Below are 27,575 nucleotides of genomic sequence, written 5' to 3'. Positions count from 1 at the left end.
GGCCATGGAAACCCATTCCATGAAGCTCTCTGCGTACTGTACTTGGGCTAATCTGAAGGTCACATGAAGTTTGTAGCTCTGTAGCAATTGACTGTGCAGAAAGTCGGCGACCTCTTTGCACTTTATACACCTGTGGCCAGGCCAAGGGATTAGGACACCTGATTCTGATCATTTGAATGGGTGAGCGAATACTTTTGGTAATATAGTGTATTTATATATACAGTGTATATACTGTATATACATATATACAGTATATATAACTAATTGGACAAAGCCAAAGCTTGTAGCATTAATGTATTTCGAGCCATGGATATTATTTACCTCTACTTTTATGCCAGCTTTCCTCTTCTCCGTTGATGCTCTAGTCCGTGAGTAACTAGATAGGATGATGGACACGATGAGTCAACGCAGTAGTCTCAGCTTTGACCTGTGACTAATGTTTTTGTCAGCCTCGTTGTTTGTGATAATTTGGTGAGGATCTCGATGAGAGTCCTCATCAGATGTAAGTGCTCCGTGTGTTTGAAGGGATGCTAGTTGACAATGTTGGTCACAAGGTTTGTTTGTTTTTTTTTTTGCATCAATTTCCATTGCATAGACTCATGAAGTTTTGTCGAGTCCATCAACCAGTATCACTAATTCTTTTCTTGTTATCATCCAATGAAGATTACTGGTTGTTCTACCCCGTGTACTGCTGGTTTCATCATGTTCTGCTGGGGTCTCCGCCATAATGTGTTCCAAACATATACTGAAAAGAGCTGGAGAAGGAAGTCATCCTTGGAGCACACTCATTATTGTGCTGACCTAATTTGTGGAGGTCTTATTGTACATGGGTCTTCTGATTCTCAGGTTTGGTCTGATGTTACATTCCCACATTCTCGCCCAAAGCACAGCATGCTGTATCCGGTCAAAGGTCTTTGTGAAGTACAGTGGAACCTCGAAACATTTTTCCCATAAGAAATAACAGAAAAAAAAGAATCTTTTCCGGCCCTCTTAAAAACTCCCTTATTAGTGCTAATAACAACGGAAAAAACATGTTTTTAATTGCTGTAGAGACACACACACACACACACAAAATTATAAGTATAAGTAAATTATAGTATATAAGGATTCCTGTGATATACACTAAAATGTGGTTTTAATTATGAGTTCTTACCTTCGAGACAGACGATACAGTAGCAGCTAATGGAGGAGGAGGGAGGGAAGAGAGTTGGTCCTTATGTAGACACTTGATTCCGTAACGTATCTTACACGTACACTACATAACTTACATAAACTTAGAATTAACTCAAGTTTTTTTTGCTTTTTTCAATTTGTATTCTTTCTTTAGCGGGCACCACGCTCATATTTATCGACAATTCCATGCTTTATTTCCGTGGTTATCATGTGTTTCTTCTTCTCACTACCATCCTTACCACTCACTCTCTTAGGACTTATCGCTATTATGAAGAGTAATGCACAAAATAGAGAGAAAATTATGTAGATAACGCAAACACAATACGGAAGACTAACCCTAACCCTCTCTCAATATAATTCATTCATTATATGTATCCACCAATACTTTAAAAAAACAACACCATGTACATAAAGTAGCAAAGTATTTCTCAGTTTGCCTCAACTTCTGCTGTTGTCTAAAAAAAAGTGAAGTTTCTGCAGTGCATTCAAACTTTTAATACATGTCCATGCGAACTAAGAATAAAGCGTCACTTTTCTATCACGCTGCAGGAGCAGATTCAGTTATACTGCTGCCTCCTTATGGCTCTTATAGACCTGGATGTAAACACGGAGCCTGTGGCTCCACATACTCAGTTATTGGATTTAGGTTCTGCTGTTCTCTCCTCACACACTATACTAATCTATCAGATCGTAACAGCATGATGAAAAAACCCCCCACCGTATTCATGATATTCCAGGAGTCCGGTGTGTAGGGTTTTCTGTCTGCTTTATCTGATTCTCTTTGTCTCTGTGTTCTGTGAACACGCAGGAGCTCCACCTGAATCTCTACTTCTGTTTATGTTTTCTTCTATCGTCAGGCAGATTTTTTTGAGATAAAGAAGTTCGGCCGAGGTTGGAACCATGAGCTAATTGGTATTCTTAGCGTTTGTGTTCAGTGCCTCCTTCAGGTACATTTTTATTATAGCTGGAGATTTGTGAACGGGTTAATTGGTTTTAAAGCCACTTTTTGTCTCTGGCACCCATTCACAGACAAACTTTATTATAATTTTTTTTTTTTTTCATTTATTGTCTCTCGAAAGGCGACTTTGGCTCAGTCTGTTCCACCTGATGATGTGTTCTAATGTGCATTTTAATTTTCTTATTTATCTTTACATCAGAGTTGTGTGTTGGCCAGACTCTGGCGATACGAAGGTATCACAATACAGGGGCAACGATACGATATATTGCGATATACTCTGATACTGTAGGCACGGAAATATACTGAGTTAAGTTAATTGTAGTAAAACTGTCAGCATAGAAAACACACAGTGTTGTTATTGTGTTAACATCAGGTCACTAAAATTAAAACAGAGGGATCAACATTTGGGAATCGCTAGAGAAGAAATAAAAGTAAAATAAAATGAACCAACACCATGAATATTTGAATGTTAATTGTTGATTAAAAAAAAACTGGATACAGTGCTGTAAACCCCCCAGTTTTACTAATTTACTTCAGTCAAAAAGAATCCAGTCTTATTCCTTTTCCATTTAAATATAATCTGGCAATGTTTCAAGACAACAGGTCATTCAGACTCTGATACTAACAGAATAAAGTCTAATGTTTGATGTTTTATTTTCAACTATGGCGTGGTACTACCGGTCCACAGTAACAGCTGATACCGGCCCACTGATCCTTGGAGACCGCTGCTGTGGACTATCGATACAGTATTGTGAACCGAAAAATCGCCTTATCTCTGTGTCTCAATATTTTCGTACCCCTCTATTTAACATGCACTCATGACTCGGGGGTTACATATTACATATTAGTTTTTACCTGTACAACTAGACACCGCCACAGTTTCATCATCTGCCGGAGTAAAATTTTCCGTTGTCTAATTTGACTATTTTGCTTCAAATACCACGCCCTAATTTTTTCAGCAGTGCTGACCACCTGACTGTCACCGCTGTAGGATGAGCTCCGCACATTTTTTCTCCCCTGCGTCTGGTGGGACACCGTCATGATGTGCAGTTTCACACTCTGTGCACACTGTGCAGCTGAGCTGTACAGTTCCCATCTAAGCATCTAATTACCATACGGCGTCACTGCGTTCTCCACAGGAGACAAGCTGAAAACACACACACACACACACATACATATTGCAGCCCCAGTCTCCAGCACGGAGAAGGACAAAACACATGGGCCATAAAACAAGTGAGTCCATACTTTTACACACATGAAGGAGCTGGATGTCCCTCACAGCATGAGGTGCTGCTGTTGTCTCAACTTTGACCCCATTCCAAGGTCTGAGTCATGTTAAACTGCAATCTGAGAGGAGTCAAGCTCCCCCTGCACCTCATTCTGTCCAGTTCCCCTCCTGAGTGTTTGGACCCTGAAGTCAGGGCATCCACAGCAGGCTGTTGTTCCTCTGCAGCTCCTCTTACTGCTGTACATCCACAGCACTTCCTCCCAGTTTCTTTTCCCCCCTAATGATGCAGAACACACACGGAGAAGGCTCCTGTTGGTGCAGGTGCAGCACACACACACACACACACACACACACACCTCACACTCGGCTATTTCCCCGTCTGCTTCTTCCTTCTTAATGTCTCCTCCATTGTCGCAGCAACTGCTCGTCACAGAACGTCTGTTGTTCTCTTCACAGCTGGGAGCGCTGTGTCCTCTTTGTTCCCCGATGTTTGCTAATTCTTTTGTCATTGTTTTTATAATGTAACTACACTGAACCAGTCGATGAGGTTTTTTTTTTTATGGCTGCAAGGTGAATTTTTTTTTTCTGGCAACAAAGCTGAAGTTGGGTTTTTTTCTGTTTGTTTGTTTGTATGTTTTTTACATCAACAGGCTAGATTTTAAATTGTACTCCAGCATAATTTAGTTGATATTTTCCATATTAATAATTCCATAATTCTGATTAGTGACATGTATGTTTCTGGTTCATATTTAGGAATGTTTATCTCAATTGATCGTAATAATCATTCTGAATTATGATCATGCTTAATCATGATTGATTGTAATTAGTTATGATCATTATTAATCATGATTAATTGTAATGATCACAATAAATCATCATTAGGTAATAATCATGATTAATTCACAGCGATAATCGTTTGACAGTCCTACTATCTGAATTTCGCTAGGACTTGAAATTACAACCAATAGCAGCGCAGTGTTAAATTAATCTGAATCCATTCTTTGACAGTCAAAAGAACTCAGCCAAGTATAAGTGCACTTCACCAGTGCCATCACAGACTGGTTCATCATGAACCCCAGGGTCTCTGCTGGGCCTCAGGTCCACATGGGATCCCTGCTGCTGCTCTCCTGCCTCAAAGTTCTCCCTGTGTTCCAGACCAGTTGCCTCCAGTTCTCAAAGGTCCTGTCATGCACTGCCGTCCTCATGGCTAAACCCTGCGGCCTATAAATTACACACAAGCCCCATAAATACACTGACATATATTTTCCTCTCAGCTTGTTTGAACTTGGAACTGGCCGAGATATGGTCTCCAGAAACATGGGTGCAGTGCAACACGAGCCGCAATAAAAACTTAGAGCTAAAGTAAACGTGAAAGGAACACATTTGTCTCAGTTGAGTGAATTAACCTTGACTGTGACGGGGAAAAAAACCCCAAATGAAACAATGGGAAGTTGGGGTTTGTTCAAACCTCTGGACTGGGGGCAATTGAGTTGTTCTTTCAGACTATCAAGTATGGTACTCGTACATATACGTATGTACATATATTTCTCCTTTGCTGTGGTTTATGGGCTAAATACCACAGCAGGGACGCTGTTATTCAATCCTATAGTTTGTGGCCTTTGGCTGGTAGCTAGGCCCTGTCACCGCCCACAGAGCGGGAGAACTTCAAAGAACGTTGAGGAGGTTTCTGCACAGAGTGGAGCCACTGGATCTCCTGCCTGTTAAAATAAACCTTGGGTTACAGGGACATGTCCTAATGGGCTGCAAACACCATGGGTTTGTTTATCTTGAATCAGAGTTGTTTTCAATGTGTACCCTCTCTCTCTCTCTCTCTCTCTCTGTCTCTCTCTCTCTCTGTGAATATCTTTGTGGAGAGCCACTAAATGTGTTTTGGTTGATAATTTTGTCCAATAATCATCACAGCATTCTGACAGCTGATTGACACCTACCTACCTACAGTCTTGGTGCAGAGTGTCGGTGTAAATACTGACTGACTCCAGGTCTGATGTCCTGACATGGACCGTAAAATACAGTCTTTAGTATTAAGACAACCTGATGGGACCATGTCCAAGGATTCAGTCAGATTTTCCAGACTGGGAATGTCTCTGAGAAGTCACTGTTCGAATAAATGCTCTAAACTTTCCATTTAATGGAGGTGGGATTTTGAAAAGCGGTTTGGTGGAAAAAAAAAGGTGACTGCACCCAGAATAGGAAGCTGGAGACCAGCACTCCTTAACTGACAAACGCCTCCTTTTTCCAGAGCTGTCAAAGCTAACGCAGCTGTGGTTTCTACGCTATCTGCTGCAGATGATTATGAGTGAGACAAGGAGAGTGGCATGAGGTGTGTGTTGGTGGGGGGTAGGTGTGTGGGGGGGGTACGTTGAAGAGAGAAGCACAGCTGCTGCAGCTTCCTGCACAACAGGATATCATGACCTGCTCATCCTCCTCTGTAGTCGGAGCTACAGCGCAGCTCGAATTACAAGAGCGAAAGAACCAAAAGGGAAGGAAACAGACGGGAAAACAATTCCCGTTCAGCCGGTTCAAGTTGATGGACAGAGAAAATGTCTCAGAAGTCTGAAGCTGCAGAAGTTTTTTCGATTTGTTTTTTTCTGTGGTTAGACTACTTTGAATTCGGTAAAACTTTTAGTTTTGAAGTTTATATAACCTCACTGTGCAACAGATGTACTCTACGGAAAGTCAAATATGGACAACAGTCATGAAAACCTTTCTTCCTAGAATTGGAAGAAAAGATTTGTGCTTAACCTTAGGTGTGGGATTTCTCACAGACCACAAGTTATGATAAAACTTCTACTGTTGGATCTGTCCTACTTTTTTCCTAAGGAATCCTAAAGAAGTCTTTGCAGCTTTGTTATTATTAAGGTTTGATATATGTATATATTTATAACAAATCAGTTTTCTCCATTTAATCCATCATTCTAACAACCTTTGTTCTGGAGGATTTCTCGGGGTTCAACAGTTAAAAAAAACCTGATCAGTGAAAAGATATAAAGGTAAAAACTCGTCGAATCTGCTCTGATGACAATCATTCTGGTACTCTGAACTGCACTCTGTGTGACCACGAGGTCACGCTGCCCTACAGTCTCCACCAGTTATTCCTAGAACTTTCAGATCTGTTACCTCAGTAACCAACTGTTCTCTGACTTCTCAATCCTTCCTTCCCTCCCTTTTTTAACTTTAACACTCACACTTTAACATATTTACTAGGACTGAACCAATGTTTTCCTCAGTTAATACAGGTCGCTTCATAAAGATCAATTAGAGAAGTAGGTTGGGGTCTTGCTTGCCTCCTTTCCATCCTTCCATCCTTCCTTCCGTCATTCCTTCCTTTCCTCCTCCCTCCCTCCTCAGCAGACAGGAGTTGTGTCAGCTCTCTGCAGAGGCAGCTGTCTCTGAGCCAGGGATTAAATGATTCACTTATCAGACACACTTTAATCCTCACAGTCACACTCTCACTTTCTCCTCCTCCTCACACAAACACACACTCTCTCTCTCCCTCCCTCTCTCTCTCCCTCACACACTCACACTCACACACACCTAGCAAAATAGGTTGATTCACAAGGTCCGAGCAAATTATAAATTATGAATTACATTTGAATTATCCGCCACAGTTGGATGTATGTAATTACGCGCTGACATTTGGCTGAGTGCAGAGAGCGTCTTGTTGAAGCAGGCGTCACGCGGCAGAACATATCCTTAGAACAAGTCAGGCATATGTTCCATTATAAGAACATTATGGAGCAAGTACTTGTCTAATGAGGTGATTGAGTGCTTCAGCAGGCGCTTATGTTTGTCCCATCTGCTTACAGCGTTCTGGCTTTAAATCCCACTGATGACGACTGTTATGTGACACCGCCGCTCGGTTTGTCACGAAAAGTCCACTGAGGGCTGATGAGGAGTGGGACGCACTTGTTGGACTGTATATAGTGTAGACTTCAAGTCTTTACATTTGATCTGAGATTGATTTAATACGTTTGCATTTGAATAGATTTTGAATATTTTTTCTTGTTAAACATATTTATTATTGATACTATATTAATTAAACAGTGTTTAAGGCTGTAAGTTTAACATCTGTGCAAATTTTAACAAATTTTTGATTTTTTCTTTTAGCATCTACCTACTTTACCTTTCTACAAATTTAAGCAATTTTTTACCTTAACTTTTGTCCTACTTTGTAATTTTTTACGCTATGATGCTATTTTCTGAACATCACTTTGTAATTTTTTTAACCATACGATGTCTGAATTTTCATAACTTGTACCTATTTCATGGGCTCATTTTGATGCATTACGCTATGATGCTATTTTCTGAACATTTTCTTATTTGTTTGTTCCTAACTATGGTTTTCATACCTCTGGATTGGTGTGGTTTTATCTATAAAGCTCTAACCCAAAAAAAAGGTTGTTTTTGGCCACCGAATGAATCAACCCCCCCAACCCTGACCTACCGTTCTCCTTGAGTATAGCTAGCAGTAATCAATCGTTGCTCGTTTCCCTTTGTGTTAAGATTATTTTGTCTGACAAAACAAGCACATTCAAAGGTACACCAGGGTTTATTAGAATTTTAAATTTGACATTTAAATTAAAAGGAGTCAATAACTGAGGTAATTAACTGCTGCCTACAGCCATGTGGAGGAGCTGATAAAAATATATGAGCACAACATCATTAATCGTCTTTATCAACATCCTAAGACCAAGTTGTTTCTTGTTGTAAAAAGAAAATAAACAGTTTTTAAGGTGCCTTTGGGTCCAGTCTAAAAGCTGTTTGGCTAATATATCCTTCTCCTCTATGACTTTAAGTTTACCCCGGCAGATGATGAACCTATTTACGATGTTTGCCGGAGCGATGACTGACACTTCAGCATTTCAGCTACAACAGAGAAACGACTATTCTATTGACTATTATTATTTTTTCTACTTTACATGATTAATCCGGCTGTGGAATGTTTTGATTTGATAGCACAGAAAGCTTAAATAGTTATTCATTGAACTATCACGGTTTAGCTTTATGCTAACTCTGTTTTGACAGAACCAGACTGGACACGGTGACATCACTAGTGTCTAAGCAGAAGAAATCAGCGAAATTAGTGACAGTGTTTCAGTGGGAACTGTTTGTTTTACTTCTGCCTCGGTTTAAACCGAAAAACAGCTGGAAAAGGGTTTTGGTGAGGTGATTTACTTTAGAATCACTGGGGGAAGAGTTTTTTTTTTTTTTTTTTATGACACATTTTATTTTTTCCATTTGATCTGATAGAGACAGAGCCCATTAAACACAATTGATAACATGAGCAGATTGTTTATTGATCATAAGGGCACATCCAACTGCACATACACTGTACAGAATACTTTTATTTAGGAATTCATAATTTAGGAATTTATTTGACCTCATCTCCACTCACATCACTCTCAGCAGCACATACTGTAAATACTAATAACCTACCATATTGTGAAGCAAAAGAACAGAAGGTCCTCGGTTCACCACATCCTCGACCTGGGGCATTTCATGATCCGCATGTTTCCATCAGAAAATCCCTTCTTAGTGGAACTCTGTCTTTGACGCCAGGTCACAATCTGTTTTTGTCTGGCCTTTTGTACGACTGAAGTCGAGGTATCTATAATACCTGGTCCAAGGCTTCAGTCATTTCCCATGGTTTCTATTCCAGTGTTAAAAATGTAATTTGTTCATTTCAGAGTGTTAAAAGCTCATCAAATAAAACGTGACACAGCTCCACACTTGAAAAAGAAATCATGGTGGAACTCATTTAAGAGACAGCGACAGGTCCGAACAGGATTTTGAAATGCTAACATCTGTCTTTGAACCTTTTTTTTCTCTTAATTAATACACACTGCTGCAATCCATCTACATGGAAGATGTTTCTTTTTTTCAGAATACCATCGCGGCTGTAATTGAAAATGAAAAGTTACGTGCCAACAAAGTCTTTTGAGTCAAAAGTCTGTACTCCTTTTATAACTTTCTCTTCACTCGTCAGATAAAAAAAAGAAAAGAAACTCTTTCCTCATTTGAAACTCTGTGCTTTTGCTAATGCCCCTAATCTCAACCAAGGCCACAGATACTTGTCTTATGTCAGCAGTGATAATCTTTGACACAGAACTTGGCAGGAGTACATGAAAAAAAACAAAACTGCAGTAGTGCCTCCGCAGCAGGGTGACTACTTAGCTGCAGGGGAAAATAAATCAAAGATATTTATCTTATCATTGGAGGTTGTTTTGATCAGTAAAAAAAAGTTTTGAAATCTCAAGATAGATCATAGCGTGAACCCTCTGCGCTGTTTGCCTCGCATAAACTGGAAAATGCACAAAGAAGAGACGCGATGAATACGTAAAGGCTGTAGATGAGTCTGGCAGTGAGGAGATGACGCAGTGAAGGTCAGTGAGTTGTGTACATTGTGTACATTCGTAGGTCATGTCTGCTTTTTGAGTTTAAGTGGGTTCCTAGGGTTTTTATGACCAAAGTTCAACATTTCTGATTAAGAATTACTAAAATACTGTTTGGTTTTAATCACTATAACACATTGAGACAGTTGAAAGACTCTCAGCAGCTTTGATATGTTCATCATTATATATCTATATACAGTAAGTGTTGAGTTTTGTTGGATCTCTTTTTTCAACCCAATAAAATTTTAAATTTTAAAATCAGAACAAAATATTTCAAATGAAAACCTGTTGGCATTTTTGAAGCTTTTCATTGGGATTTGATCTATTCCCCTTTTGTTTTGTTATTGTTGTTCTTTTCCCCTAAACTAAATGAACATTTGACATTCCCCGGAATTCCACATTGAAGGATTTCTGTGACAGGGAATTTGTTTCCTGTTGCTTCACTCTCGGTGGTTGGTGGTGTATGAGCTGGAAGCTGATGAAAAAACCGTGACACGTCGGTCCATATTAGATTTCCCAGCAGATCTTTAGATAACACCTGGAGGTTTATCTTAGAAAGACATGAACCGTGTTGTTATTCCCGCTGTCTCTTTGAACAACATCCGTCTTACTCTCTGTCTGTCTGCACCCCATCAATAATTACATTACAAAGAGGTGAACACACAGCCTAAGTCTGCTTCTTTCTGGAGTGTAGAAGGAAACTTCTATGGAACACACAACAGCACTGAATACATTAACTGATAATTATTATAATAATAAAGAAGAGCTTGAATAAATCTCTGGTTAATACAGTATTACAGAGATGCTATTTTTTTTATTTAAGATGTTAAAGCAAGAATAATAGATTAAAAAAAAGTTAAATGTAGCCAAAAGGCTTTCGAAGTTTGGTTCAAATTATTATTTCTGCCAAAATGTAAGTTTAGCAAAGAAGAAGCTTAATGTTGGATCATTGGAGAAGAAAATAGTTAACTTAAAACTAAATGTTTTTAACATATAACAAAAAGCTTCCCAAGAAATCGTCAACATCTATAACAACAATTCATCGAAGGGAAAAACAAAAGTCTGCTTAAAAAACACTTAAGGACAAAAATAGTTCAAATTAAGTTTGCTAGTGAATCTACCTTAATTCAGTAAAGGGATTGGTATCAGTATCGGTACCGAATCTTGCAACGTCACACACCACCTGGAGCTGCTCTGTTTTCTAATCTGTTCATTCATTTTGGTCACAGTGACTCCAACAGAAAAACAAACACGTCGACACAATATTGTCGCCGTATAAAGTTGTGTGTAGTGAAACAGTCAGCAAACACTTTCCCATTCGCTCATCCAGCAAAAACAGCCTACATTAGCATTCATTGTGGCGCGGCGGCGGCGCTGGCAACATGATGAATGTAAATCAGATATGTGCTCCGTCTGCTCAATATTCCTTCTGTGGAGCAACAGACTCCTGTGAAAATATATCTGCCACTTTATCTTTACCCCGCGCCTCGGCCCGACCGTGATTACCGGCTGAGTTTATTTGTGTTAGTGTGAACTTAAATGACATGTTATACTGGGCTAAAAAATGATGATATCTCCAGCTTAAAATAGGAGGCCAGTAATAATCCAGTGATAACGGAAGGAAGGTCTTAAATCAGGGAGCGCATCCTGATAAATCTGTCAGGCTGGAGGACGTGAGCAGAGCTGTTTCTCCAGTCACTCTCACTGATCGTCTTCTGACCTTTAGAGCAAACGTGGTGTTGGATGATAACTACAACAACAGTTGTCCTTCTGAACTTAATACTGGGGAGCTCAGGCTCCCCAATATTAATGTTCCACCTCACATCGACAACTATTAATGTATGTAAGTATTAATGTTCCACCTCACATCGACAATTAATACTGGGGAGCTCAGGCTCCCCAGTATTAATGTTCCACCTCACATCGACAACACACTCTCTAGATCTACTCATCTTAATCCCTACTAGAAATCGAATCTACTCACCCTGTTCTTAATTCATTCTTTATTTTCATTCTTATTTTCTTTGGACTCATCTGAACCTCAAAACACTTCTGAATGGTCTGAAACTTTAAGTAACACTAGTGCAGTATATAAAGTGTGATGTAAAGTAGTTTTCTTACAGATATACTGTATATACAAGTACAAGAAGAAAACTGCTGACAGTTTATTATTTCATCTGTCTTACCACACAAAAGAACTGTTTCCTGTTCACAATTTTTTGTTTTATACTTTAGAGCAGGGGTCACCATCGTGCTGCCCGGGGAGTTTTAAAATAAAACTCATCAACAATTGTACTGTTACTGTGCTTTATGAATCAGTTACACTACAGTGATATTCAAATGGGTCCAATGGCAAAGGTAAGAAGAGAGTCTGCTATTGTCTGTCCCAGAACTGATTATTATTACATTGTTGAAGAAGTCTGTATCAGACAAGTAGCTCTTTGTATTACTAAGTGCTCTTGAAGTAGCTCTCAGTATCAAAGGTGGTGAACCCTGTTTTAGAGACTATCAGATTTAGTTTGACTGTTTATTGTACTCCCTGATAAAAGGAAGTGTTTGCGTCGGTACCTTTTCAGTAGAAAAAAGGGATCTGATTAGTAAACGTTAACGAGTTTTCGCTCTTAGTTTCCTGTTGCACAGTTGAATGAGTGAATGTGTCCCTGAACTTTTTTGTGTTGCTTTGGTTTAAGGTATTTCTATAGATTTTCATACTTTGAATTAATAAGTTGAAAAATAAAAGATTGCTCCTGTTACTGCACATCTGTTCATATAATAGAGTGGTTTCCAATCTTATTTGGTCTTGGCCCTTCAAACAACAACACAGCATGTTCAATCATTCTCAAATTACCAGAACACACACACACACACACACACACACACACACACACACACATATAGCCTGTATTTATTTATTAATTTGAATGTCAGCTTTTGATTTTGAATTTTACAAAAGAAATATTTATTTACATTGCTTTATTCCGTAAAAAAATGTTTTCATCTCGCACACCCCTTGTGGGAATCCCTTATATCATGTGTCAAACTCAAGGCCCCAGGGCCAAATGTGGCCCTCCACAGGAGCTTGAAAAGCATCTAGTAAATCCATGCAGCAGAGTGTCTTAACCTATGATATTAAAAGGTTTTTTTATTACACCGCTATGAACAGTATTTGTAGCGTGAATAATTAATAATCGTTTGCAGAAACATGTATCAGTCTGTTATGGAGTAGTTACATCTATACCAGTGCTCCCCAACCTTTTCTGTTCCAAGGACTGGTCAGCCAGTATCACCTGTTACTACAGACTGGTACTGCAGCACTGAGGTGCTGAGCATTGAAGGATCTTTAAAATTTCAAAACTCTACAGACAGGGCCAGACTCTATTCTGTTTGTATCTGAGTCTGAATGACTTTATTTTCAAATATTGCCAGATTATCTTTAAATAAAGTAAATGGATATGACTGGACTTTCTGTGAATAAAGTAAATTAGTAGAAGTTAAGCAAATTATTTCACTGTGTCCCACTGTGACCCGGTACCAAATGACCTATAGACTGGTACTGGTCCACAGTCTTGCATTTACAACCGGCCCTTCAAGGGGAACTGTATTGCTGATGTGAAAATGAGTTGAAAATGAGTTTGACACCCCTGGTGAGGGAAGTATACACATAATACTTTACTTTTAAAATTCCCTTTTTTTCCTCTCTGAGATTAATCCGTTGATTATGTGCGATTAATCGCAATTAAATTTAAAAAATGTAAATCATTGCGCAGCATTAATTAAAATTAGCTGTTACTCTAGCATTGACATATTTGACATCTGCCTAACTCGAATTTTATTTGCACCGCCTGGACAATCGTTTCATCTCTAATGCGATGTTAGCAAACCCAGCGCTTCACTCTTAGCAGTGTCACATGTCGGTGCCGGGGTTTATATTTCTGTTACTCTTCCACTGCACTGTAGGGTTTAATACAATGAAAAGTAGATAATGAGACAATCAATATTACTGGCTGTGGAGTGGGAGTGAATGACAATAAAGATTATGGCTAAAGATAAAGTGAAGCACTGTAATTAATTAATAGTCGACTGTCTGGGCCACTTGAAGACATCGGGGCCTCTGTGCATTGTTGACCTTTACCTTTCCTCAAACTGAATGGGCCATGAAATGAAAGGACGTCCATTGTCGGCAGAATAATGAAGAGTTGTGCGGTGAATGGTAGTGACTCACGGCTGTGATCTGTCAGGCTCGTTATTACTGCCCGCAGCGTAGGAGTGCGCCTCAACCCACTGACCATAATGTAAAATGTGAATTTTAAACACTGCCACCTAAGATAATGAATAAATATGCTACAGTAGATCATGTCGGCAGTTGTTTAAGAGGTTAAGTGATTAGTCTCTTTGTTTGGCAGATTGTTTTGGTTTCTTTTAAGAAAACAAAAGGTCACTGTATTTAATTAAGATTAGAAGTGCGTTTGATTTTCACAACAGTTACATTGTAGAACAGGAACAATAGGACAGGGGTCTTACCTTGCAGCAACAGGGTTTGGTCCAAAATATTTTTCCCTCCTCTACCTCAATGTTCACTGTGGTTAGAGTTCTCTAATTACATTTTGTTCTTGGTTTCACTTTTCTATGGCTGGAGGTAGACCAGTGGTTCTTAACCTGGGTTCGGTGAGCCAGTCCCAGGGGTTCGTGGGATGAGAAGACATACACCCGACTCATATGATTCGTGATGACACGCCCCCCACTTGGCCATCACCGAAGGGTTCAATGAATGCACATATGAAATGGGTGGGGTTCAGAACCTCCAACAAGTTTAAGAACAACTGTTTGAATATAGAAAGACAGTGAAGGCATCACATTTTGAGGTATACCTCAATTTGAGTTACAGAGACAGTTTTCCAATCCAGCATTTTCCTAGGACAGCAAAAAAAAAAAAAACTTGCTAGGCCTCAGTTTTACCTGTAGGTGGAGTATCTAACTACTGTTTGACACAGAGCTATAACTGTTCTAATTTTGCTGGTGATTTTTGCTTTGAGACCCATAGCTATGGGTAGAGTGGTTTATTAAGGTTTTTTTCCCTAGGACAGGATTGCTTAATTCTGCCTTGATTTTAGTTGCAGACACAGATCTTCAGCTTAACATTTGCTAGAAGAAAAAGAAAAAAGCGTCATGCATTGCCTTTGGACATACAGTAGCTGTTTGAACTTTGCTAAATAGACTGGGTCTAATCTCAGTTTAATTCACAGTTTCTCAGCATTTCCCCCCTACCAGTGTCATATTCTCTCACCATCGCCTCAAACCAAATCTGTGGTTTCTTTAGGAAGAGGCTTTTCTCTGAAGAAATTCAGCCACAGGTTTCAGTTTGTGTTAAATCCCTCGTGGAAAAAACAAACAGCCAAGAAGCCTTTGATTTACAGGTGAATCTCTGCTGCACATACTTGGAGAAAAGACTTTCACTGGATAGGCTGCAAAGTAATATTAAATGGAAACCACTCCAGTGGCTGTGCAGAACGATAGCATCGCTGCGGATGCTGCGCAATCTCCTGGGTGTTGGCCTAAGAAGTACTCTAGAGAACTGGGCTGGGGCTGAGAGATGAAGGTCGTCTTGACGTCCACAATGATGGACTAGGGGATGTTTATATAGAAAACACTCCATCTTAGAACCAGACACTGACTTTAATGATTAATTTGACCAAATTCTTTATTTAATTTTGCTGTTAATTCACCTGAAATAATACTTTGAGATGATTTTAGAAAAATGTATTTTTAAATTTGAATAATTCCTAGCTTTAATGTGTATTTGTATATATGTATATTTATATATGTGTATATGTATATGTGTATATGTATATATGTGTATATATGTACATATATTGTATATATGTATATGTGTGTATGTATATATATATATACTGTATATACATATGTGTGTGTGTGTATATATATATATACTGTATATACATATATGTGTATGTGTATATATGTATCAAGTATGTAAAATAGTATGTATTTGTGTGAATATACGCATATTGCATATCGCAATATATTTACGTTAATAATTTTTTATTTACTTAGAGTTATTATTTTGGGCTGTGCTTTTTTTTTTTTTTTTTGCTTTTTTTTGCTTAGCTAATTAGCTAAGTTTACCATAAGCATATTGTAGGCTTATGAGCTTTTAGTAATGGTAGCTGTATTTAGAGCCACTTTAGCCTAGCTGGGCATAAACTATCTTCTGTGGTTTCCTTTTCTTTTCCTTTGATCATTATTAACAAAACCCAATAAAAAGCAACAGACACTAAACTATGCTTCATTGAGCGAGGTCTAGCGAAGTCCCTCATTATTGCTATTTCTCTGATGTGTATAGTCTGTAATTTTCAGTTAATATAAAACAGCCATGTTAGGAATTAAATCTAATTAGAATAATTGTATTTTTCAGTCACTCCGATCACGTATAAAGGATTGTTGCTTTTCCTCCTGTCTGCTGTGAATTTCACGGCGGCTAAGCTAATATCAAAGAGGAGATGAAAGATCTGCCCTTTTCTCAGACCTTTACAGACACAGAGTCATCAAAGAACAACATAAACAGACAAGTGGTCAGCTTGAGCTCACTGAATGCCGATAGACAGTGAGGTCATGGGGTTAAATTCCTGACGGCAACTCATGTCTTGTGGCCGTGGTGGAAAAAACTGAGCAGCTGTTTAATGGAGAAGAACAGAAGTAAGCTTTGTCAAAAAGAGGTGGAGGAAGATGAAACAGATGACGCCTTTGTACAGGGGCCGAGGTGAACCCTGACCTCCCAGGAAATTGGGACGCGAATCGGTAGGATTAGGATGTGTTGTGTGATGTGAAATTTAATATTAACTCCAGAGAATGGAGGATGAGAGATGGCCGAAGTACAAAACACTGGCTGTGCTGTTTCCTCACCTCTGTCTCTTTTTTGGCAAACCATTCATTACTTGGATTTTTCCTGAGGGAGATTATGGGAAATGGAGAAAAACAAGAAATTAAATTTGGGGATTGAAAAAAAAAGTTAATGAAATAGTAGTTTTGTAATGTGGCCTTTTCACAGTCTCATTAACATCTTAACATGATCCCGGCGCCCTATGCTCAGCATTCTGCAGTCAAGAGGTGTTTTTAATTTATGAAAAAATACAGAATGACAGGAACAGAGGATTTAAATATTTAGTGTAAGTAGCATTGGCAGTGTGTATGAGTTGAGAGGCCTTGAAGATTACATTTATGAATTTAAAAGACAATGAATCATTGATATTCAGCTATTTTATCCTTTGTAAGTTTTAAACTTTTTGTTTTTTATTCACCTTTGATATCATTGAACCCAGGATTTGGCTTGTTAATGGGATTCAAAATTTAAAGAATTCTAATTGTTGGGTTGCCTTTTGGAAGATTAACATTAAAGATGACAACAGCAGCCTCTAAATCTAAATCTGAAATTTCATCACACGCCCCCTGTTGGCCTTGATTTACATCTGTATCTCAGCTGGTTCTCTAGTCACAGGTGAACAGGCCCCTATCAATGAAGACATGTAATCAGGTCATTAAATGGCCAAAGTCTTACAGCAGGTGGTCAGATTACATTGCTCTGACACGTAGTTGCGGTCCCAATTTGGGAGGTTCCCAGGTCAGATGTGGCCTGCAGGCCGCAGGTTGAGCCCACTTGTCTAGACTGAAAAAGAGAAATAAACGGAATAGCAAGTTGGATCTATTTTTATTTTTAATTTTAACTTTATTACATTTCATCATGAAAGTGCCACTTTATTATATTTGCCCCTGGACCTAAATTGAAAAATGAACCCCATACAACTGGGAACTGTGTTTCTGCATCCACAGGACCACAATTTCACACTAAAGCTAATATTATATTTTAACATATTTTTGTATGTTGTTTTTTAACTTTTTTTAAGTATTAAACTCCAGTCATAGAAATAATGATTTTGCTCCTTTTGTTTGTCCTTTTTCTTCTGGCCTGTGGATCATCCAACTTCTGCCGTCTTCTACAGTTCCACTAAATGTCTCCATCTGCACCATCACTCCATTCATGAATCTCAGGGGATTTCCTTCTTTCCTGCTGCCCTGCGTCTCCATCAAAATGACAGCATTATCTCCCCCTGCTGTCTCTCACCTCCTCGTCTCCTCTACAGACCATCTGAATCTTTGACCTTTGAGCGATAAGAAACATCTGACAACCACCTCCTTGCTCCTGCCACTCAGATTATCTCAGTTTTTTTGTTTTCAGGTTTCTAATCTGCCTGTTTTCTGCTCCATTTGTTTTCTTTTCTCTCCTTTTTTTTGCTGTGAACTGATTCATATCACGTAAGTGACTGAGATAAGACTGTAAGTCTGAGAGAGAGAAAAAAAAGAACAGAGCGAGAAGTAAAACAGCTGATGATGTCAGTCTGGGCGTGTGCTTTGAACAAACACATTTCGGAGACCAAACACGATGGAATGTACAAAAACGTAGGTAAGAAATTGTCCAAAAAAAAATCTAAAAACTGTAAAGTTTAACATAAGGCATAAGGTATGATTTAGTTTCATACGTTTTTCATGTCGACTTGTACATGGAAATTTCAAAATGACCTAATTTGACATTACAGTGGACCCTCAGATCTCATACGAATTGGACCTGAACCAATCGGTTGTGCATCCCCGTTTGTTGTGGTCAGATGTTGACGGCTTGCTGTGCGTCAGTCTCTTACTTCTGCGTACTATTAGCCCCCAAAGACTGCATCCAGTACACTTACTGGCAGTGAGACAAGGAAAGTAATGCGGAAAATAGTAGAATGCAAAAAAGCATGAAGTACGAGTGACTGACCTGGTCAAACAGTATGATATGGTCAAATGAGACAGCTAAAAGCAAAGTGCCAGACACACTGTGGTTCATCAGGAGTGCTGACCACCACCACCAGGGGACTCCCCTTCCACAGTTCCATCCTCCCTTATCTTCCATCATTACCATCTATGTGCGCCATAAAACCCCACCACCAAAAAGTAAATTATATCGATTTTAGTTTCAGATCTCGACCACTGCCTTCTGGAACAAATTGTGTTTGGCGCCCAAGGGTCCACTGTACCTTATGCACAATACTACAGTATAATCTAAACATTTATATACAGTATTGTACAGAAGTTTTGCACAAGTCTTAAAGTTCAACTAATGCCCGCGTACCACTCTAGTGTACAACTCTGGGAACCTCAGAACAACCAGAGGTGTGTGTAACGTAAGCACTGCACCACAAAGTGTTGAAGTTTGTCATAGCATCACATAGTGGTCACCTGTTGTAAATTGTCAACAATTGTGTCTTACTTTGATTGGATCATCCTCTTCCGTCGGTTCTCTTCGAGCCACATCCTCCGACCACCATCGCAGTTGTCAACCATTTCCATCTCACGTACAAATGTGTTTGTGTGTGTAGTCTTAATGACAACTACATCAAGCTGCCACTGGAAAATTAGCAGTTTCCCACAGGTGCTAATTAGTGTGGGGCCGTAACATATCAGAGTGACATTACACCCTGCTATAGTGTAATTACTGTAATAATGCCACCAAAACGACTGTGTGTTTAGAACTTGGACAGTGAATGCAGCATAAGGACGTGTTCACTACAGTTACATATCTGTTGATGCAAGTCAAACCCAGTGATCGGAACCTCATTGTGGTTGACTTACTGTACATCGAAGTCCACTGTTGGATCTACAGTGATATATAACTTCTTCCCGTGCTCCGTCAGTGTCAGATCGTAAAACTGTTTGGTTGCAGGCTACGGATGTGAAGATATTAGTAGTAATTGGGAGCTGTTTTTCCATCTATTCCGGGTACTTTCAGACAGACACGGTTCTGGTTCTGAACCTTGGTGCTTTCTGGCAACCAGCTCTCATTCATACCACTTTAAGTGGAACCAAAGTGGACATAGGTCATTTTACGGAATTTGATCTGGCGTTTGGAAAACCCAGCCTTCTGGACTTCTTTGCCAGTTCAGCTAAGTTTCTTTTTTCCATGTGCTGCTATCAAGTTTCATTTGAAACTCAGCTGAAGCCCAAACATTTGGTTTCCTCTGCGGACCACTGCGCATACTCCAGGTTTACTGTTACTTGATGGGCCACATTTGACCCACAGGCCTCGAGTTTGACACATGTCATAGACTTTATTAAAAGTCAATCAAAGGCTTTTTGAGTTCCTTTGGGCCATACAAAATGATTGGGTGGGCTGCATTAGGCCTGCAGACCTTGAGTTTGGCATATGTGGCATAGATTTTATTTTAGTGCATTTAAATGCTTTTTAAGCTCCTGTGGGCCACACAGAAGAACTTGTCTGGCCAGAGTTGGCCTGCATGTCTTAGTTTGACACATGTGACATAGACTTTATTAAAGTCTGTAATAGTCTGTCTGGTAAACACGATTTAAGCTCCCGCAGGCCTTGTTCGACAGGTGATCTAAAGTCTTGAGTAAAAGTTTAGGTGAGAGTTACTTCAAGGCTGAACACTTCTGGTCTTCAGTTGGATTTCTTGCAAACTAAGTTTTCTGTCTGCATCTGATTATTGAACTCGGTGTGAATTGAAATATGGCGAAGAAAGAAACAACTCAAAACTTGTTTCTTTCCAGACTTTAATGGTGCAGAACAAATACATGTCCCATCCCAGTAAATGTCGATCCTTCGTCGTTCCAATCCTTAAATCTTGAAACAAAAGATGGGTTGTGTTTCCAAGTGGAAAGTATGTAAAATTCTGCAAAATCTTTGTTTTAAAATAACAAATCCACTCTGATTTTTGGTCTTTACATTTTTCCTTATAATGCAACTCACATTGAGAAATATTCTACTTTTTTTTTTTTTTAAATAAAACAGACATAAAATGCTAAACTCCTCTTGGCTGGAAGCATGAATGTTAAAACTGTGGCTGTATTTTGTCCTGAATAGAAAACAGCAGCTGTGTTCAGCGTGAATGTAGATGTAAACTGAAAAGTTTTCTCTTAACAATAGAACAAAAAACTACAAGTTTAACACGAGAACTTTTAAACCAGACTGTGGATAACAAACATTTTACTGAAAACACACAAACTTTTACAAGAATCAAAGAATTTCAGTAGGTGTTAAAACCCCAAACAAGGCGACGCTGCTCCCTCACCTGTATCACTCGGAACCCTTTGTTGTGATCCTGTTCTGAGGGGAACATAAATCCTCCTTCAGGAAGGTCAGAGGGACTGAGGACAGAAGGATGCTGCTGGTTTCTTTATGCCTCGGCTGTTGTTGTGTGCATCTTTTTTCTTTATACTTTGACTTATTTTTTTATTTTCTTGGTCAATGTCACTCAGGCGGTGAGTGATTTATCCCCCTGTCAATGTGAAATCATAGGCGAAGCTTTAATTTGATGTTTACAAGGCTGCGGGAGAATAAAGTGTCGTCGGCCATCTTCCATCCCTCCTTTTTTTTTTTTTGGCCTGTCCTTTTTTACCTTTATAGCAGGTCTATACTTGTACAGATAGTGGCTGTTTGTCAGCATCAGAGTTAATTATGCTTTTACTCAAAGTTGAAGTTAGTTTCTTCGGGGCGGACTGTCCTCGCTGCGCTGACAGGTGAATAAATGACAAAAGTCACAGGACACGGCAAACTTTTGTCCACAAACACACTGTTTCCACATGAACAAAGCAACAGTGTTTGTTTATTTGGCACAGGATTGACTCACCTTTAGTTGTCAGCTATGGATCAGTGGATGGAAAAGCTCATCTTTTACCTGCCAGAGATTTGATGCCTGGGTATGCTCATTACCATTATGCCCAGTAATACACTGTGAAATGAATGAAAATCCTGTGGCCTTGAACTAGCAGCTGCTGAGCCAGCGGTGCCTTGCTACCTAATTTCTAGCAAACAACCCACAAGCCACATCACTGCTTCTTCTGCATGGTCCCAAAAAAGAAATATTTGCGTGTTTCCATGTTATAGCCTAAATGCTAACATAGCACTACCACTGACAAGGTGACCATACAGTAGCTAGCATCAGTCTGCTGCACACTGACATAGGGCTGTTTCTGTTGTTACAAATGAGTTGTCCTCCTTTAAGGCAGCAGTTTCCAAAGGGACGGAAGGCTCCCCCTTAGGTGACGGTCAGTTATTGCAGGGAGGGTCTGGACACAGAAAGGAACATTAATTCATTTCACTTGCTGCAATGAGGAAATTGGGGCTGATTTTTGAAGCAATAGTTGTAAATGTACAGACATGATGCACACACAGCTCACTCTGACTAAGGCATCAGCCGCACCTCCCAACATAAAAATTGACTCAACCCAATAAAATAAAAAGAATTAGTCCCTTGAACATCCCACAATGGGGAAATTTACAGTGCGAGTCCTTGCAACTGACCCAGGCTCTTTTTTCTTTATTTAAGATCTATAACTATTTCAGTGTTTCTGTAAAGAAAGGAGCTATTTTAGTTAACATTTTTTTAATATTCTTTTGTTGTTTATTATATTGGCAGTTAGCGAGGTGAATGAGACTCGCTTTTTTTAACTTTTAGTAAGAGGAGATAAATGCAGATAAACATGCAATTTTTCTGTAAAGAAATGTGCGTTATTAAAGTGTTTTTTAAATCGTATTTAAACTGGTAATGGTATTTTGCATAGTTAAAGTAAATAGTATATGTAAAAAAGTAAATGATAATTATATCATCAATCAATACTTAAAATATTTCTGTGGAACTAATTTTGTTGTGTATGCTTTAGCACTCTGCATTTCAGTATATTTCATACATGCTGTCATATTTCACCACTGTACAGTTTCTCAACTGTATATTACTGTTTACACAGTATTAGCACTCGCACCTTATTGAATGTGAATTTCTTTATTCAAATGTTAATCTGTCAAAGAATCCAAACTACAGTTGAACACTAATTGTATTTAGACTCAGTCATTGTGAACCAGAGTCTGAGTCTGAGTGACATTCATCAGTTTTCCCATTCAGCTGCTAACCTGCTATAACACCAGCCCACTGTTACATGTCACTGTGTCATTCACTCTAATTAGTCACTCAGTGCTATTTTATCCTCTCTCTCTGGGAACATTCATAAATGTCTTTCATGCTTCTTCTATACTGGATGTTGAACCCCCTCAAAGTGCTTTTCTTTTGTTACGTTAAAAACCCAGAGCACTTTGGAACTGACGTAGACATAATGACTTTGCCAGCGTTCTGAAGGAATAATTGTTCCCAGTTGGGGATTCTGATGCTATATCTGTTCTGAGGCCATGTTCTCTACTGTCACTTTGGACCTTTGGACTCAGGTTTATGTTCCTAAATGACATACTTGAGTCTCTTTGTTTCACATGAGGCGTTTAAGGGTTGATATTTCTCAAAGAGTTGTTCAAATGTGTAATCTTTCTCTAGTAAGGCTGGTCCTCTACTTTTTTTATTTCTCCAGTTTACCTACAACTTCAACATTTTTTACATCATTTAATTCCTCCATTTTTTTTCTCTCCTTCGGTCTACGGACTGATGGGGCTCCAGAAATGAAGTGATATTTATTACAGAATGTCTCAATCATAAACCCGCCTTCATCTGCTGTTTTATATCTCAGTCAGGTTCCAACCACCTGGCAGTAAAGGTGGCAGTGACTATTACTTTACTTTTAGCAATGAGTCAAAAGTGTCCCATGTCTCTTAAAAATGCATTTTAATGTCACTTAAAATTACATTAAAATATTGTCTGTGATGCATACTTGAAGATTTTTGAACCTCCACCTGTACCTGCCCTACATTATATCTCAGTTTGATCCTTTTTTTTTTCTAAATTTAAATTTTCTTCAATATTTTGTATCTATTTTAAAGCTATCTCTAAACTATGACGTTTAGAGATAGCTTTATCCTGACTTGCTCGTCAACATTTTAAATGCTAAGGTCTTTCGACAATATTTCTGTGCTAACATCATGCTGGCTTTGAGTGACATTTTAAGCAAAATGTCTCACTTTTGGTGACTTCTCCACTACCTGTTCACTATCATTTTAGCTCACTTGTAATTTATATTTTATGTCTGGTATGTTTGTTAACTTTATGAGATTAACAATTTGAGGGATAAATTGCGGGATTTGCTACTGTTTGTGTTTTGCTAGCTTTTAGTTCGCTGTTGGCTAATTATTATATACCATTTAGCTAATTCATATCTTTATCTGGCCTCACTTTTAGATTAAAAAAAGGGTGTTTATATTAAAAATATTTTCACAGATTTAAAGCAGTACCAAACGATGACTACAGCTAACTTCTTTGGTAACTGGCTAAAAACAAATACAAAAAGAACTCTCCAGGAACAAAGACAGAGAAATTCCTAACTTGCCAAAAGTATTTAAAAATATATACTATATACAAGCTACACATTAGCCATTCACCAAAATAATGATTATGAGTTAGCTGAACCAGCTCAGGGTTAACTTTAAGAAAGCAAGAAAATAAATAGATATTAAAAATAAATAAATAAATATGTAGAAAATTATCCAAACATATGTTGCACAAGAGCTAAAGGTTAGAAAAGATGATGACATGATGCTAAAGGGATAGCCAACAAGTCCTTGAATTTGACCTGGGAAAACAGTGAAACAACTCAGCTTCCTGTCTCGCAGCCTCCAAATATCTGCTGTAAAACATTCCTCTCTTTCTAATTCTGCTAAACTGTGGGATTTATGTTTGTGCTTAGACGTTCCTCCGACATCTGTGTACAAATCTTGGCTGCAGGTATCTGTGTGTATACAGACACAGAATCCACACATGGTAAACACAAACAGGTGTCAGACGGTCTCTGTCGCAGCTCTGGGACTCCTGGAATATTTGAAATCCAAGAGCCGGCTCTAAACAGCTCACTGTCTCGTGTTTCTCCGCTGCAGGACTGGCTGAGCAGATTTGGATACCTCTCTCCTCCAGACCAAGTCACTGGGCAGCTCCAGACCAAGGAGGCCCTGACCAAGGCCATCAAAGCCATGCAGAGGTTTGGAGGACTGAAGGAGACTGGAGTCTTAGGTATGGACCAGGGTTCAGATGTTGGTTCGATGTCCACAGAAATTGCTGTGGTGTTTACAAATATTTAAAAATGCATGAATGTTACGATAAAAATAGTCAACAGCAGTAATTATTTTTACTTCAAAGACAACTAGTTTTAACTGTATGAATTATTTATTTTTTAACTTTTAAATGCAGAACTGAACAAAACAAGTTCTGAGTTTTTTCACTGTCCCTGGACTTCAGCTGGCTTGTTGAAAACAAAGCCAAAAATATAGTTCAAACGGTAAGCCGTTGTCCAAAGTTTGTCCAGGTTGTCCAAAGTGTATTAAAATATAACAACAAGTTATAGAAATAGATAAGAGGTAAACATTAGAGTTTGATAGACAAATAGCCAAGATTTAATGTTAGCCAAATGTGTTCAAAAGTCAGCTCAAATGCTAAATGTGTAGCATTTGAGCATCTGTCAAGAAAAGCATAAATGTTTTGTGAAAACTTGGTCAAAATATAATCACTAATGTTTGATCTAATCCAAGTGTCCTTTTATGTAATTAGTTTCTAAAAAAAACGTTCCAACTTAAAACTAAACATTAGCCAAATACAGCCTAACTTCCAAGTGACTAAAAGAAGCTATATATAATAGCTCAGAAATTGCTGAAAATACTACAGTAAAATACAAAAAACTAGTTGAGATGATGGCAGCTGTGAAGCTATAAGGACCGAAGAAAGTCATTAACAGCAAATATAAATTTGAAGTATAAGTATCTGAAAAGTTTCTCGATTATACTTTCGAATGGCCCAAAAACACATAAATATACAGACTACTACAGTAGTCTGTGTGAGACACAAGAGAATGAAATTGATGTGGATCAAAACTGAAGTGATCTAGCCAATAAGATGGTACTTTCTAGAACTGGGTGATAGAGCCTGTTTCAAACCCTTTCCACCTCCCTGTGTGTGATTACAGAGATGTTTTTACACGAGTCTCTACATGTTCATAAATCTCACTCTCCGTCCCACCACGAGTGATGGTGATAACTGTAATACAGTGTAATGGCATATTGATTTGTGTTCACTCCCACATGTACAGTTGACATCGTTACTCCCACACAGGCATGTCCACATATGCACCAGTTTATTAACTGTATAATTTATAGTCACCACTCCATCTCATATACAAGACCACAGGGCGCCGCACCACTAATGTGGTGTTTGTGAGGATGGAGGGAATAGTATGATGTTGTTTTCATGTTAGGTTTCAGACTTGCCGTAGACATGGAGGTGCCCAACTCATTTGTCCATGATGTTTAGAAAAGGCCTAATGAAAAATATTGTCCAGGAAATATTCAACAGATATAAGCTTGGGCTTTTTCACCATAAATAATTAGTTTGAAAAAGTGGAAAATAACGCTTGTGATATTAAACATAAGCCTAAACCACCAAATGCAATAGAAAATGAATACAAAGAAATGATTATGTATTAAAATTCACATATTAAAAAAAATAATAATAATAAAAAAATACAAAACTATATTAAGATGTTAAGATGTTTAAAAATGTGTCTTAAAAAGTATATATGTCCATATATGTATATACATATGTGTGTGTCTATGTATATATATGGGTCTATATATGTATGTAAATACAGCTATAGATATGCTACCTATGGGATTTGCAAATATATTGACATATATACAAATATACATGTATATATAATAATTATTAAATATAAGCTTAAGTTTGAAGTAAGATGTACTTTGTCCAGGACTAGAAAGACCAAAAGTCAAAGTTCAAGTAAACCTTAGTCCAAAAATAACTACAAATTGACACAAAAAAAGTTTTACAGCCGGTCGTAAAACCAGTCAAAGTTCTCAAAAATATAAAAAAAGTTTTTGATAAAAGCAGAAGGTGAGAACATATAAACTCTGACGATAAGTTCCTGTGACATACTGAAAATACTGCACTGTGCGCTCACAGAATTTATGACCTGAACATAAGTGTAAAAGTGTGAGATTGTACTTGTGGTGATGGTATCTGAAAAAACACGTGTGACTTATGGCCCAGAGAGCCTGGGCTGCAGCCCTGCTGTGGATCCATGTAGACATGAACTCATATCTGCTGCTGCAGCTGCGTTATAATGTTCTCTCCTTTGGTTCTTTTTTTTTTTTTACTTTTTTCAGACCAGGCAACAGTGGGGCTGATGAAAACACCCAGATGTTCTCTGCCAGATGTTTCTGAGACCGAGGCGACAACGCAAGGTCGCAGGAAACGCAGTGTGATCGTTCAGAACAAATGGAACAAAAGGCATCTGTCCTGGAGGTAGGAAAGAACCTTCAGGTCATGGTAGAGAATGGATTGCAAAAAAAAGTTGTATTAGGTAAATAGAAAACAAATAGCCTGCGGTGGATGGGGCAATATCTGTGAGTAAAGTGATGTAAATAGTAATACCGATACCCATTATGATATTGACACTTTTTACTGGTAAAATAAGCTAGGATTAGCACTTTAGCTAAGTTTGAAAAGTTTGTCTACTGCAGAATTTGCCATCAAGGGTAGGACAACACTGAGCATTGCAATGCAAATCGCGATAGTGATTCAGAAACCAATACTTTTAAAGGAGGCTACCTTCTATCACCAAAAGCAGAACATTGATTAACAATTCATGACATTTATACATCCTGCAATAAATGTTATATATTTTTGTTTATTTTAAACATTGCATATTAAATACCACACTGGTGGATTTTTTTATTTTTTTATTTTGCAACTAAAGGAACAGGAATCTTTATTTGATGTTTAGGAGATGGAAAACCACTGGT

At 38.4% G+C, this 27,575-nt stretch overlaps 1 protein-coding gene across 1 annotated transcript in view; it reads left to right on the top strand.

Moving 5' to 3' along the window:
• The window catches only part of mmp17a (matrix metallopeptidase 17a), a gene marked incomplete at its 5' end in the record, with an annotated part of 83,533 nt that overhangs the window by 15,221 nt on the left and 40,737 nt on the right, over positions 1-27,575 (top strand). The window contains 2 exons of the mRNA XM_008324818.2: positions 24,645-24,777; positions 26,937-27,075. Of these exons, the coding sequence (XP_008323040.1) occupies positions 24,645-24,777; positions 26,937-27,075 (272 nt within the window). The remainder of the gene's footprint in view (positions 1-24,644; positions 24,778-26,936; positions 27,076-27,575) is intronic.

The sequence above is a fragment of the Cynoglossus semilaevis genome, chromosome 14 (assembly GCF_000523025.1).
Source record: "Cynoglossus semilaevis isolate Cse_v1.0 chromosome 14, Cse_v1.0, whole genome shotgun sequence".
NCBI classification, from domain to species: domain Eukaryota; kingdom Metazoa; phylum Chordata; class Actinopteri; order Pleuronectiformes; family Cynoglossidae; genus Cynoglossus; species Cynoglossus semilaevis.
This window is presented reverse-complemented; position numbering and strand designations above follow the sequence as displayed.